The following is a 15,531-nucleotide window of genomic DNA, read 5'->3' as shown; positions in this document are numbered from 1 at the left end:
TGCCCACTTCCATAGAAATGATCAGACTCTGTTTTTTATGGTTGTTTACTGGTTATGGGTATAGACAGAATATCAGTCGAAAATGCATAAAAACACACAATCTAAAAGTTATAAATTGTTATGTATTTTATTAAGGGAAATAAGTATTTGATCCCCAAGCACAACACAAGTCAGTACTTTGTAGAGAAACCTTTGTTGGCAAGCACAGCGATGAGACGTTTCTTGTAGTTGGTCACCAGGTTTGCACACAGCGCAGGAGGGATTTTGGCCCATTCATCTTTATAGACAGTCTCTAAATCCTTCAAGTTTCTTGGCTGCCTCTTGGAAACTCGGAGCTTCAGCTCCCTCCACAGGTTTTCGATTGGGTTAAGGTCTGGAGACTGACTAGGCCACTCCATGACCTTAATATGCTTCTTCTTGAGCCACTCCTTTGTTGTCCTGGCAGTATGTTTTGGGTCATTGTCATGTTGGAAAACCCACCCACGAGGCATCTTCAGTGTTCTTGCTGAGGAAAGAAGGTTTTTGTCCAAGATGTTACAGTACATGGCTGCCCCGTAATGCGGTGAAGTTACCCTGTACCCTTTGCTGAAAAACAGCCCCAAAACATGATGTTTCCACCTCCATGCTTAACCGTGGGTATGGTGTTCTTTGGGTCATACTCACGTTTTTTCATCCTCCAAACACGGCGGGTCGAGTTAATGCCAAATAGCTCAACTTTGGTTTCGTCAGACCACAGCACTTTCTCCCAAGCCTTCTCTGAGTCATTTAGATGTTCACTGGCAAACTTAAGGCGGGCCTGTACATGTGCCTTCTTGAGCAGGGGACCTTGCGGGCACTGCAAGAGTTCAATCCATAACGGCGCAGTGTGTTGCCAACTGTTTTCTTGGTGACGGAGGTCCCAACTGCTTCCAGATCATTAACAAGCTCCTGCCGTGTTGTTTTAGGCTGCTCCCTCACCTTTCTCATCATCATCCTCACTCCATGAGGCGAGATTTTGCGGGGAGCTCCAGACCGAGGACAGTTGATGGTCCTTTTATGGGTCTTCCACTTGCGAATAATGGCACCAATAGTTGTCACCTTCTCACCAAACCTTTTGCTGATGGTTTTGTAACCTATACCAGCCTTGTGCAGGTCTACAATCTTGTCCCTGACATCTTTTGACAGCTCTTTGGTCTTGCCCATGGTGCTGTAGAAGTTGGAATGTAAGAAACTGATTCTTAGAGCAGGTGTGCTTTATATACATGACGAGTTAAGATCAGGAGTATTGGTAATTAGTTGACTGAGCACAGCTGTGTGCCACATGCGCACCAGCCAATCTGTAGGAGCCTGAATTCTAAGTGAATTGTTGGGGATCAAATACTTATTTCCCTTAATAAAATACATAACAATTTATAACTTTTAGATTGTGTGTTTTTTATGCATTTTCGATTGATATTCTGTCTATACCCATAACCAGTAAACAACCATAAAAACCAGAGTCTGATCATTTCTATGGAAGTGGGCAAACTTACAAATTCAGCAGGGGATCAAATACTTATTTCCCCCACTGTAGTTCACTCCTTGTTATCGAGTATTTAATTCAAATGTATTTCATTTTACTTCGTTAGTTTGTTTAATATAAATCTAAATTAGAATTTATGGTGATCTTGTATTTATTAAAATAAAATGTGTTTAATTTTTTGTCGCTCAAAATATACGTCACAACTGTCGATGTGCGACACCCGCCGGCAGGTCCAGCGCGCTATTTAATGGACTCTTCGACCGCAGGTAAGACAACCACGAATAAATCCCTGATATCTATGCATAAATACAATTTCGCTTTCTCTGTAGCAGTTCTTTCATTTCATAAATGCAACACACTATAGATTTTTATGCATAGGCCTAGGATAGAGGTAGTGTTATCTTCATTTTAGATGTCAAAGGGGTTCTGTGGCTCCCAGTGTTTTCTTTTCTGTGGGAACCGAGACCAAATGGCTCTTTGAGTGTTGAAGGTTGTTTACGTTTACCCCTGCTCTAGACACTCCGATGTCGATAGTTACAGGTTTCAGGTGGGGCCTGGACCTCAGGAAATCCACCCCCATCTCTTTGGTTTAAGCTTTATTGATAAGAAGATGAGACGAAGTTGTTCTCCAGATTCTTGACCCACCCCACAATTGCAGTGTCATCTGAGAACTTCCGCATATGACATGACTCTGTGTGTTGTGCTTGAACTCCGAGGTCTACAGGGTGACTAGGACAGTGCCCTGTGGTGCTCCAGTGTTGCTGACAGTAGTTCCAAAACTTGACATACAGTTTTTTTCATTGCCCTTGGACATGTTCTGTTACAGAGAATAACCACAAGAGGGCATTCTTCAGCAAGCCGTGGTTCCTCACATGTGATTCACTTCGGTCTCCGAGAACAAGACCAAGTAACAGGAGGAAGTGGAACCTGATGAACAATAAAGCCCCACTGTCATTCCTGCTCATAAGAATATTTGTTTTTCCATTGCCAACCACAGCAATGCTACCAGAATAGTGCAGGGTTTGGAGTGGAAATCCGTCGCTAAATAGACGAGGCAGTAACATAATATCAGCCTGAGTTATGCACAGGCCAATTACACTAGATGCCTTATCCCTTATAATTTGTGCATGGCACAGGATTTCTGGTCTTGGCACAAGGTGCAGGAATTCACTATTGCTCTTTTACATACTAGCGGAGATGTTTTAGCTCGTAAGAGACCTACTGTTATGATCCTATACCTTGTCGGTGACGTGTATAACAACTATATCAAGCGGTGCATACGGTGGATAAAGCAATCGGAGTTGTGCTGAGAGGGCTCTTTGATCGGGAGAAGCCCAGGCGTAGCTGGAGTACGCGTGACCAAATGATTTATCGTCCTCTCAGGACCTCCAAAGCGCCGTCTGCGCTGCTGTTCTGAAACATGCATTTATGACTCCGAGACCACACTCCTGTTCAGAAAGAGGGATTTGGCCTCAAATAAAATATTAATATGTGACTGCCCAGACTGAAACCTTTTAGTTTGGAAAGTTTAGGTCGTTTTCAAGCTGTGGGTACGACACTCGCATTTCTTTTCCTTCTTCCGCACACATTTTATTCTTCATCAGGGATGCTGCTGATGTTCATATTTTAACACTAAAGATGGGATATAGAATAAAAAGCATAAATGGTTTCTCTCAGGAGCCTGTGCCACCTTGCGAGACTTAATCATTCCTGGTAATCAGTAATTATTTTGTGTCGCTTTGGTCTTTTTTTAAAAAAGATTTATACACGCGAGACTGGCTCGGAAAGTGGGAGCAGGTTTGTTTTCTGACCACAATCTAAAATTACCCCCTGAAGTGGTTTGTGGACCTAAAGACAGTGACCTAACGTGCTGTGCCGCTCTTTGGTGCTCCTTCATAACTTTTCCTGGCCCAGAGATTCCATCACTCTGGTGCCCTTGAGGAATGCAGGCTAGTGGAGGAATGCAATGTTCCTTTCCTCCCTTGTTTTCATCCACGCTGCATAACTGCGAAAGTTAAAAGCCTCTGTAATTTTCGCGAATGGCATCCGAGTTAATGAAGTCGGCGGCAGGAGTCACGCGACGTGTTATTTCCTACCTCCCGAGCCCATATTACTGCTCCTCACCGAGGCTCCACGTTTGCGTAAACCGTCCTTCTGTTTTTTTGGCTTTTCTGGCTCCGTCTTTAGTTGCCTCGGGCTGATTGGGATTCCTTCCCCGCCTGCCAGACTCCCCGCGCTGTCCTCGCATCTCCTGTCTCCGCTGACAGCCCTGTCCACTTCACAGCCCACTGCGACCTTCGTGTCATACTAAAGAGACTAGAGAAGGAGCGCCGGTTTCAGCTCGCGTCCCCTTTTTCTTACTGTCGCCACGCTCATTTCTGTCTTTTAATCCAGTGCCCTTTTCATGGAACTGAATTACACCCGGCTTTAAGTTGTGATTTAGTGATCTTGCTTTAGCCGAAATGCCTGACGTCCAAAAATATTTATTTAAACAAATCGTCCTCTCTCGGTCCATCATCCGTTTTCTCACACTGTCACAGAGATGAATTGATTCACACTGTCTGTGAGTATTCCCCTCTTAATAAATCAGCCTTTTTTTTCTCGTGCGTCTATAGTCGACAGAGGGTCATACTCAGCAGTATTTTCTGCTTTAATGTACGATGCAGTGCAGCGATTTGGCCGTGGCAGTGACTCAGCAGGCATCCATCATCTTCAAGAGGAGCTACGCAGATGAATTACCCAGAGATGGAGTTGACAAAACCGTGCATTTTTTCCTCCCTTTCGGTGGCGCTCGCATTCGATTATTCGTGCCAAGCCAAGAGCCGCTTATTGCCTGCGAATTTCTGAAGGATGTGGGGACACCTGCCAACACTGTAACATCCAGGATGTTGCCACTGGCACCTTGTAAACACATTCAGTTAATCCTGTGATTCAAGGGCTTTAGATGAACTCACTAATGCACGGTGTTCGAGATTAATCCAGCCCTGGTGCTCTTCATATTAGACAGGGTGGAATATTAAGACAGGGATACGGGGATCTACAAAGTGGTGCTGTAGCTCAATCAATCAATCAATCAATCAATCAATCAGTCAGTCAGTCAGTCAGTCAGTCAGTCAGTCAATCGATCGATCGATCGATCGACCAACCGACTGACTGACCGACCAACCAACCAACCAGTCAACCAATCAGTCGACCGACCGACCAACCAACTAACCACCAATCAATCAATCAATCAATCAATCAATGGACCGATCGACTGACTGACCAACCAACCTGTCAACCAGTCAATCAATCAATCAATCAATCAACCAACCAATGCACACTGTAAAAAGAACAAGTTAAAATAATCAAATATCAACATCAGAAAATAATAAATGAATTAAATAAAAATAAATAAATATATAAAAATGTATCAAATATAAAAACATAGCAAGATATTAGTAAAATGCAGGATAAAAATATAGAATAAAATATAGATACACTCAAAATAAAAAAAATAGGAGAATATAAATAATATGAAATAGCTATAAGACTAAGACATACAAGCCAGAATGAAGAGATTGGTTTTGAGCCTACCCTTAAAAATGTCAGGGTTTCTCCACAATTTTGGAGCGTAGTGGCTGAAAGCAGCATCGGAAAATGTATTTGTTCTACTCTGTGGAAAAGAGAAGATCTGAGAGGCCTCAGGAAGCTGAACTGACCTTAACTTCTCTGTCAATGCTCCAAAAAATTTTTTTTTAAAAATGCAGTGACATGCCATGACAACCAAGAGTATGAGTTCCTCAGTTCATTCTTCCAGGTAGATATTAAACAACCATGACCCCCTGAGGAAAAAGAGACGGCTCTGACTTTTTCTTTTTGTCTGTGTCAATATATAATTGCATGACTTTTTTTTTTTTTTTTCTGTTTTCAGGCCTAAAATCAACATGGCCGCCTATAACCAGTCACCACATGGCATTTTTACAGAAAGATTCTTCTAAATATTATATATACAACTGAGTAGGTTGAAACGTTTAGTTACATTTTAGTGATGCCTAGTTGTTTTAGATTTAAATTAATAAATAATTATGGATTTTGCAAAGACATGATCATAATGAACATAAAAAACATTAGGTTTTTTTTACTTGATAAAACAAATGTATGCAAGATAAATCCCATGGACTTCAAAAGTGCTCAGTTCTATATTCTCTGAGTCTATGTTCGCTGACTAGTCTAGTTTGTGATCCAGATTTAGACCCGGGTCCTTACAGGCTGCAGGTTGGGCCTGGACCTCCAGAAATCCACTGTTATCTCTTTAAACAGCAAGAGATGATGCATCAATGATTAAAGTTGCATAATCAAGACTCCAGTTTTCTTTTCTAGACTGAGCTAAGCTATGCTAATCACGTCCTGGTTTACGTGTAGCAAACAAATCATTTCCTGTGAGAAATCTCTTTAAAGTCCCTGACATTTTATGATGAAGAGTATTTCGTATCCATTGGAAATGATCAACAAGTCGGCAGTTTATGTATGAGCCTGTTGCTAATATGTAGCATTTTGGATTATTGTAAGTTATTGATTCTGCTAGTGAAATGATATTTCAGTCCTGTCAGAGGGATTTGTTTCTATGACAAAAGGGCAGCGCTGGTGACATATTGCGTCTGGATTATTTATTTATAATCAGGGCTTGACACAGCCTGAAAAAGTCAATGAATTCTGCATTGGCCTATCCCGCTGCCGTATACGCTCAAAGGTCAGCAGGCTGATATATTGAGCCGGAGATTTATCAGACATACATCTCAGTTTCCCTGCCTTTTCTTCATTAGGGTCAGAGTGATGTGACAGAGCCAGGCCACTGTGACGGCGGTCCCAGGGAGTTTTGACAGCCGGAGTTAAGGAGGCTGCTCGGGGGGGGAGGTGATGTCAGGCCAGAGAGGAGCGACGCGAGGTGAGGGAAGACAGCCACCGCCCTGTATCTGATCTGATGGGAAGTGGCAGCAGATGAAGAGAAGGAGTCAAATTCAGCCTGAAAGCACAGCCACAGTCTGAGGTTAGTGAGAACAGAGGATAGACAAGAAGGACCTCCAGGAAAACCTTGTGTTGACTGTCAATCGCACTGAAATTACTCATGAAAAATATGCAGTTTATGTCCTTAATGGTTAATTGCGGTTAATGTAAACGTGTTTTGTGGTTATATTAACATACAATGTGATGTCAGACTATCAGATTATTCCTCATCACTGCCTCTGCCAGTGATTTGAATCTCCTCGGGGCATTTATGAGTATAACCTGTTTTATTTAACCTCTGACATTAAGGTCTCGAAGGCTGTCAGAGGAAATCGTGTCAGCTCATATCAACCTGGAAAGAGATACCACTTAACAATACATGAGTCTGGTGCTTTACAGGGGAAAACCTTTACTGCGACCGGTGAAGCATGGAAATATTACAACTTGCTTTCACAGTTTGTAAACAATGTGGCGTTTTTGAGGGGCGGGGCTTAGCTGGAGGCAAAACATCTCAAACACTGTAGCTTGTAAACAGCGGTTCAGCATGTTTCAATGGACTATTCTGGCAAGAATGGACGAGGAAAACACATATTTTAGAAAATATACTAGTACACTCACTCCCCGAGACCGTGAGTGTTATTATAAAAAGTTGACTCTGACTGATGGGACATTATTCACCGACCCCTACACTCTCACTCACCGGGTGGACAATTTGACCAAAGGACGACACAGAGGGGACGAAGTCTGGTCTGTCTTTATCAAGTAAAGCCTTTCCAACAAAGATATTACAATAAATAGAACCACTGTGTGCAGCTGATGTTGCATTAACTAGCCTAGCAGTTAGCATTAGCATTAACATGTAACAAGAATCCAAGAAATAATGAATAACTTAACGTAATTTCAACCCATGACGTTATCCAGGCTGAAACTGATGATGCATTATGTAATAATCTTATCTGATATGAAGTGTGTGTTGTAAACAGAGAGTTGTTGATGATCGTCTCAATTTCAATCCTTTCTTTTAATCGCATTCAACCAAAGTCGTCCACGACTGGCAGCGGCTCGTATGCGATAAAACTTAAAGTCAATGTTTTTGTGTTTTCGGTTTCGGCCCCCAAAAATACAGCAAGACGACATCTTCATGCTTCAAGCCCCCAGTTAACATTGTGACATCACAGCGACGTAGGTCTTGAAAGGGTCTGTCGGACACTATAAATCACGCATCATATCAAAGAGAGCTTGATAATGTGAGGCCATCTGCTCAGAGGTTAAAGGCGGACCAGGAGTTGACCTCTCATAACCATAATGATCCATCAAATCCTTCAAAGAATGGCAAAGAAAAGAAAAAGTACAGGGTTTTATTGCAGAGTCAAAGTTTGAATCCCACTCAGAATGTTGCAAGAAAACCCTCAAACATCTATCACAGGAAAGAATCTTTCCACGGAAATGTGGTCAAAAAATTTCAGCCGGTCTGAGTTAGACGCTGGTGGACAATAATACAAAACGCCTACGAGGAGTTATTTCTGCTAAAGAGGGCCACACTGGCTTCTCAGGCCAAGGGTGTGGTTTCCTTTTTTCATCACATCTATTGATATGTTTGAAATAACTGAATGATTTGAATGAATATCCAAAGTTTGAAAACATAAATGCCGTTCTTATTTACTTAGCTGTGATTAACTGTTTCTCTAGACGGTGGAAACATTAGTCAAAGGGAAACGTATTCGTAACCGCGCCTTGTTAAGTATTTTGGTTCCAGATTTGATCAAATACACAAGTATGATGAACTAGAAAAATCCTTATTTCTTATTTGGATGAGAGTCAAACATCAAATGTTTGGGTAGGTGTGTAGTTCCTGTCTCGAACTGTTTCCCTTTACAGCCAAACTTCTAGCCGCTTCCATCACGGGGCTTGTTTGTAATGGTCTTTTCCCACATCGCATGTTGTTTGGGATCAGATGCTCCTGTCAACAAGAAACTAATACTTACCCAGCGGTTTCCAGAGCTTGACGATGTTGACTGGAAGCCACTAACTACATACGAACCTGACTGGGAAAATCTGACGTTATCACTCCGCTTATGTCATTTCCTACCACAACCCTATGGATTGAAGGCACCCAAATGACTTTGTTAGTGGTGATTACCATCCGCTTTGTTCTCCAGGAGATGAATGAAGCCAGAGCAGAGCGGAAACAATGCCACACGCACCATTACGGCATCGCATTCGCTAAAAACACACAGCTACGCGATGACTGTGCGGTGACCACGCGTCAACATCACCAGAGGAAATGGGTTTTTTCGGAGCCGATTCCTATTTAAAAATGTCTGCGTTTGCGTCCCGAACGCCGCCTCCGCGTTCCATCAGGTCATCAGCTGATGGAGTTTCCCAGGGTGCATTAGCTGAAGGGTACGCTCAGTCAAGTGATGCCCTGCTGGCAGCTGTTCGGAAGACGCGTGTGTGAGATGATGTGTAGGAGACTGAGCCGAGTCTCGGCTGAGGTTGTTTGCACCGAAATAATCAGGACCCGGTCGTCAGAAATGCGGTCCTGCGGTAGCTCGTCACCAAGACGACACTGTGACCGCTCGCAAACCTGCTAATTCCAATTATCTGGTGACTGAGCAACCGCCTCGGGGCCTTACACTTGTCTCTATGTTCTCCTAAAGCGAGCTGCCGGAGCATATTTAGCACCAATTATGTGCTTTGGGGAAAATGGCAGGTTTATAAATAGAATTTTGTTGTGTGTCTCTCTGTTTGTGTCTATAAAACCATAAAAAAAACGAGGCGTCCACGTCACAAGCCGAGGGCTTTGATCGGTAAATGAGGGGAGGATGACTCATTCCATTCACTCGGATTGCCTTGCAGTTTTTCACAAGCTCATTTTCTCCATCTGATTTATCTCACACTCCGGACTTTCTGCTGTCTCCTCTTTGGGTGGGCATGTTTAGACGTTATATTTACCGCTCGGCTTTCATCCCCGGCGCAGGGCGGCCCGCTGAGGTCTCATTTTGTGCGTGTGTTTACGTCAGCGTCCTGCAGAAACACTCAAGCTAACCTTCCGTCGGCCCAGACCACGCTGCGTTTCCACTCCTGGCCAAATGAATTAAAAATGACACAGGATATTTAAATAGTCATAGTTTGACTTCTGAAACAGATGGGCCCGGGCTACATTTAGATTCTTAGCCAGTCTCTCGTAGAAAAGAAATCCCTGCTGGTTTATCTCGCTGCCTGCTTGGCTGGACCTGCACTATACCTGCAACATTTTCCATCTGCAATCTCATCCTCCTTCACAATAAAATACAAACGTAACGTGTCAGTGTCGTGTAAAACTGGAAGAAGGGCTTCGTCTGTAAAGACTAGTAAACTTTTATTGAAACCTGATGCACACAGGAAATATTTCTGCAAAAATATACCCCCAATCTTCATAAGGAATCTGTGATTAAATAGGTTAGAACAAAACGGTAAAATGTGGAGTATTAATAAGGGATCTCTCGCGATGTCATAACATGCAGGAATATATTAGAAATTAAAACTGTATATATATATATATGTATAAAAAAGAAAAGGTATCTGTAGCCGGCTGATAAATGTAAGCTTACAGTGGAAACACACATCAAAATGACTTAATAAAATACAAAATAAACAGGAGTTCTTATGTTAGAGTTTCACACCAATCTTTGTTTTTGGGTAAAATTCTGGATACATTTTCAATTGCGCATAGAAGGAACATTTGAACGGCGCCGCTCTTGTCTTCTATATGCTCCATTTGGCCGCGTCGTTCTGCCCTTCGCTCAGAGGATCTCCCTGGAGAGAACAAGGACACAAAGCGAAGGTTATTCTGTGCATGTGCTTAATTAATATGTTAGATAATAACCGGTGTGCGACGGCTCCTCACCAGGACGGAGTACGCTCCGGAGCGGCCCTTTCCCCTCTTAGACGGAGGAGTGTCCTTCGCTTGTCTCCTCGCTCTGACCACCTGCAAATATGTGTTGGTTAGTTTTTCATAATTCACATTTCCCCTGGGGGTGACATCAACTTATTTCTGCATGCTGAGAGATTTTATGATGGGGGCATTTTCCACTTTTCGGATCGGAAGCGATTCGTCTGATGCGGAGAAGCCGCCTTCACCCGACGCCGAAACTGATCCAATAAAACCGAGCCGAGGTTGGCCTTATAACTGCGCTCGCACATCCGGCCTCTTTGCCCCAGCTGTTCCTCTGCGAGGGGGTTGCCATGGAGACTCACCTGTATGGGGGTGGATATCTTGTCGTTGCTAAGGAGGGAGAAGGAGCCGAGGCGCGGTTTGCGCTTGTTCTTTTTCTTATTCGCAGCTTGAATCAAGTGTCGTCTGGACCTGTCAGCCTGAGAACAGCGGAGACACAGGATCAGTGGACGCACAGGCCTCTATGAATGTACTACAGCTACTACTACTACTACAAAAATAAATGCATTTCACATCATTGCCTATAACAGTGGTGGTGAATAATGTGGTTTCTTTGGAGAGTTTCTGTACGTCACAGCACACATGACAAGGTATGACTAAAACTTCACAGGACCTTTGGCATCAGCTGCCGTTTCTGTAAACCGGCCCTCACCTCCCACGCAAGCGGCTCACCCTGACTCGTGTGTGTGTGTGTGTGTGTGTGTGTGTGACTAACGGCAGTGGCTTACCTGGATGAGAGTGTTTGGGAAGCCTTTGGCGGAGACGGCCCCGGGCTGGCCGGACTGACTCGGGTGGGTGGGACCCCTCCGCTCCAGCTGCCTCTTACGTCTGAACAAAGCCTGCGAGGGTGAGACGGGTCACAACCACAGAAGGAAACAAATCCTGCAGCATGCATCATCGGGCCTCGCGTGCAACTGGTCACGTTCCATTTCATTCCCTCAAGTCACGCGTTGACGGGTTGGAAAACTGCAAAGTTATTACGGCAGGGGGGCCCCGCAACTTTCCTGTATCGATCAGCGCCGAGCGAAGCGCAGCTATCGATCCGCTCCTAATAAATGCACCGTCACTTTGAGAAACAACAAGCCTCACTTCTCCAATTAGGACTTTGTGGTAATTTTTACAGCAGTGCTGCAGGGACTTGACTCCATCCAGACTTTTATTTTCCCCCTCAAAGTTATATAAGTATGGAGGAAAAAAAAAAAAGAGAGAGATGGCTTCGAGGGTCTGATAATAACTTCCTAGCCTTTTTATTTTTCCATTCTGGTTGTAGTAAACAAAGCTAGCTGCGGTAGCTAAGATATATATATATATATATATATATATATATATATATATATATGTTTTCAATCATTTGCTGGGCCGTTTAAAGTGCTTCCAGTGATTGCTATCGACCTACATTTTGATGATTGCTGCAGCTTTCGGCTTTGAGGGATGGAATATTTTAGAAGGCCGCGGCAGAACGGCTGTAGAATTCGGAGTGGAAGGCTAATTGCAGTATACATACGTTATTGTTTGTGCAGGGATTCACTAACTGCATTGCTTTTGGGGGGGGGGGGGGGGGGGGTAACAAAGTCCCTCTGCAGTATCTCTGCATTATTATTTCATCCATTCATTAACTTTGCATTGATTAACATTGCCTTCCTTGTTCCTGCAGTGGACTTCTTCACTGGTGCCCTCTAAGGGAAGCTGAAGCTAAAGGACTCAGACTGAAGTATAACTTTTAGGAAATGTTAAGTGGCAGCACATACCAGTCCTTCGGTCAAGGGCAGCGCCCTCTGCTGCCTCTGATCGTCACGCTGAGGAGAGAAGAAAAAGATGTTAGGACTTGTCAAAACGAATTACTCTCAAGCTCTGAGAACAAAGGCATCATTTCTGAGGGGAGGCTACAGCTGTCGCGCCCCGAGTCCTCACGACCTCGCGTATGTTTCGTATATCCATTAAGCGCCGCCACAATCCATTTGGTGTCCTGCTGTTGTGCACGTTATTCGTCGGAGACTTCCACAAATGACTCATTTTTAAGTATTCCATCATAAGCAGAAGTGTTTTCGGTGGGAAAACAGAATAACTCGACCGAACGCAGCCGACGGAAAGATGCTGCCGCTGGTATTAGTTAGTTCCCACCACATTTGAAGCTTGTAATTGCTAGGCTGTCATTATATTACAAATAACTGCTGCAGAAAAAGCACATATGTGGCACAAACTCCCTCAGACGGAACAAAAAATTCCCGGCTTTCATGTGTGGGTGAAAATCGTCCTCTTCTCTCTCTCGTCCCGCAGCTGTTGAATCCGTTGTCCAGATGAGGGTGATTACTTTGGACAGAACACGAGGACTGTCCACAGAAAAAAAAAAAAAAAAAAAAATGCCAGCCACAAGTTTAAAGTATAACAGCCGGCACCCACATGAAAAAAAAAAAAGGGGGAGCTGAAGGATTTTGTTCCACGGCAGGGGTATATTTTTGGTGCGGTGGCATAAAGGCTGTAAAAACCATCACAATGAGGCTGTTTCTGTTTCTGTTAGACAGAAAAGAAAAAGAAATAAATGTCCCCGCAGGTCACAGTCAGACTATACACGTCCTCCTTCCATCCTGAAACACTCACCCTCGCTGCAGCCTGAGCGCTCGCATTCCAGCAGAGTTGCAGGTTTCCTCTGGCTGAGCTACTGTATAAACACTGAACATGTTGCGTCTGAGCGCAAACCTGGTTATTTAAACCTTAACTGGGAGCTCAACGTCTGACAGACGTTTAAATCTATAATAGACACGTTGCGGAGGTGATAATAAAATAAGCGTCTAAATTTAAAAGTTAAGCAGTTGTAAATGTGAATTAAAGATGGAAAAAAAAGAGATTTTCAACAATTTAAAATCGACATTTTTGCTTTATTTACCGGATAATTCCAGTTCTTCTCCCTTTTTGAGAGAAGGGACAGTTATTATGTAGTTACGCCGCGAAGCAAACAGCATCAAACCGACTCAAACAGGCTGCACTTATCCGCGCAGTGTCACGGCACCACAGATGATGACTGACGCATAATGAACACCCTGGCCGTTCCCTAACTATCACGTCCGTCGGAGGTGCGTCTCTTACCTGTCCGTCTGCGGTCCGTCCGCGGACGCACAGCTCTCCCCGGCCGCCCTCCGAGCAGCCGAAAGCGTGTGACAGCAGGCTCGCCTGGAGGCAGAGCACGCACAGCCAGACGGTAAACCCCATGATCCAGGCAGGAACTAGACTGTTCCCAGCCTCCGCCAGCGCCCTGCTTTATACTCCCCGCTCTGCTAATGGGGACCAGATGCGGGGGAACGGGGAGGCCATGCCAGTTTCACGCAGACAAACAGCCCACCACAAGCCTGTGCTCTGCGCCAGCCAGTGGCCTGTGGTGCTGCAGAAGCATGTCAGACATCTTGAGGGGCCTCCCCCCCTTGAAACCCCCCCCCCCCCCCCTACCCCTGCTACCCCGACCCAAACAGGACTACGAAGGCTATTTTCCACTTATGTCTGCACTACGAATGCCTCCAAAGTGTGTTTAAACGCAGGAACGCGTGTTGTCAAACGTAACAAATGAAGGATTAGCAGACGAAACTCTTTCCTTGTCCTTTCAAAGACGTATATATAGTTTACACAGTTATCCAAACACTTTAGAAATGACTGTAATTACTCCCCTTTCAGTGGATTACACACAGCAGCTATCAGCGCTGTCAATTAATCTCTCAGGCTGCACACTGGAAAAAGAGAGTCGAATCCCCGCCGTCTGATGTGGGTAGAAATCTTTAAAACCGAGGTATTGTATGGTTTACATTATCTGGCAGGCACATTTAGGGGGGTGGGGGGGGGTGGTATACCTCTACCTCGGGGTTTATACGGCCTTTAAAACAGAGCGCACCATAAAGAATGAATCTCCTGATGGGGCATGTTGTACATGAATAGGCAGCCTGTCTCAAAGGTGTATTACAAGATGGAAAGAGTGAGTGGGAGCGAGTAAAATGTCTTCAGGCCTCGGGGGGGGGGGATCGTCTCCCCCCCCCCCTTTCGACGCGCACCGTTTGTGAAAGTTGCAGAAATTAAATTAAGTTCCGGCCCGAGTCAAAACCCGTACGCACTCTCCTGTCCTCCGGCGCGTCGGCGAGAGACGCTCGTTCTCGCTGAATAATCGTGAAAAGATTGCGAAAGCCGGTGAGTCACAGTGCGAGCGGAGAGAATGAAGAGCGTCTGAGTTCCCACACCCGTCGCTCTTTTCTGAGATACGCCGTGTAAGGGCTGCAAACTTTTTTCCCAAAGAGGTTCGGGCCGGTCGAGACGGCTGCAGGCTAATGATGAGAATCGACTGAGGGGAGGGGGGTGTTTAAACCAGGAGGGACGGGAAGGGACATGTGTGGCAGCTTTGTCTGATCCTCGTGAGTCCACAGGTGGACGAGCACGTCGACCGTCTCCCCGTGCAAAACCAGGCGACGCACTCCTCGGAATCTCGGCTCCGTGTAAATGACTTGTTGTAAGACATTTTTGAATCCCGTTACCAGGGTTACGTGTTTACATTAACCCCATGCAAACCACAATGTGGCCGTGTAAAAAAAAAAAAAAAAAAAAAAGAGGCAGTAATCACAGCCAGTTATTTCATTCCCCCAAATCCCTGTTATTCACTCCACACTTTCAAGTATAAAGTAAGGTTTTTTTTTTTTTCAAAGCATTTCAGGCTGTTAACTGCATAAAATTGCTATGCAGAACCGCCGTCAGCCTTCGCCCTCCCGGCCTCCCTGTGAGAAGTGTCATTCATCCGCGGCTCTGCTTCTCACACTGTTTGAGGACGACGCTCTGTCGCTCGCCGCCGTTGCCCTTGTTAAGACACTCAGTCAACGTGTCCTTTTGTCTTTGACCAGAAATCAGAAGACGGGTTTTCGTGTTGTGATACTCGTGAAGGAAACTGCGCTTGTCTGGCAGCAGGACAACAGATGAGAGGGAACAGGAAACGTGACATAGGAAGCAACATCTGGATGAAGAGACATGACGCAGTAATGGGTGTTTTTAATTATGTTACAGTGACTCTTACAGCCTCATGTATTAAAGGAGCAGTTCGGCTAAATTACAGAAACCCTTTTTGTCTTCTTTTGACATTAAC

At 44.6% G+C, this 15,531-nt stretch overlaps 1 protein-coding gene across 1 annotated transcript; it reads right to left on the bottom strand.

Moving 5' to 3' along the window:
- Window positions 1-9,831: 9,831 nt before the first annotated feature.
- Window positions 9,832-13,692, bottom strand: si:dkey-12l12.1. Its single transcript, XM_047568456.1, has 6 exons — window positions 13,509-13,692; window positions 12,173-12,220; window positions 11,153-11,263; window positions 10,727-10,843; window positions 10,377-10,457; window positions 9,832-10,285 (listed from the first exon to the last, which is right to left on the bottom strand). The coding sequence occupies exons 1-6, from the start codon at window positions 13,629-13,631 to the stop codon at window positions 10,235-10,237; spliced, it is 531 nt and encodes a 176-aa protein (XP_047424412.1). The 5' UTR covers window positions 13,632-13,692; the 3' UTR covers window positions 9,832-10,234.
- Between the last annotated feature and the right edge of the window lie 1,839 nt (window positions 13,693-15,531).

This window comes from Mugil cephalus, chromosome 18 (genome assembly GCF_022458985.1).
Source record: "Mugil cephalus isolate CIBA_MC_2020 chromosome 18, CIBA_Mcephalus_1.1, whole genome shotgun sequence".
Classification (NCBI taxonomy): Eukaryota; Metazoa; Chordata; class Actinopteri; order Mugiliformes; family Mugilidae; genus Mugil; species Mugil cephalus.
Note: the sequence above shows the minus strand (reverse complement) of the source record. Positions and strands in the feature narration are given on the sequence as shown.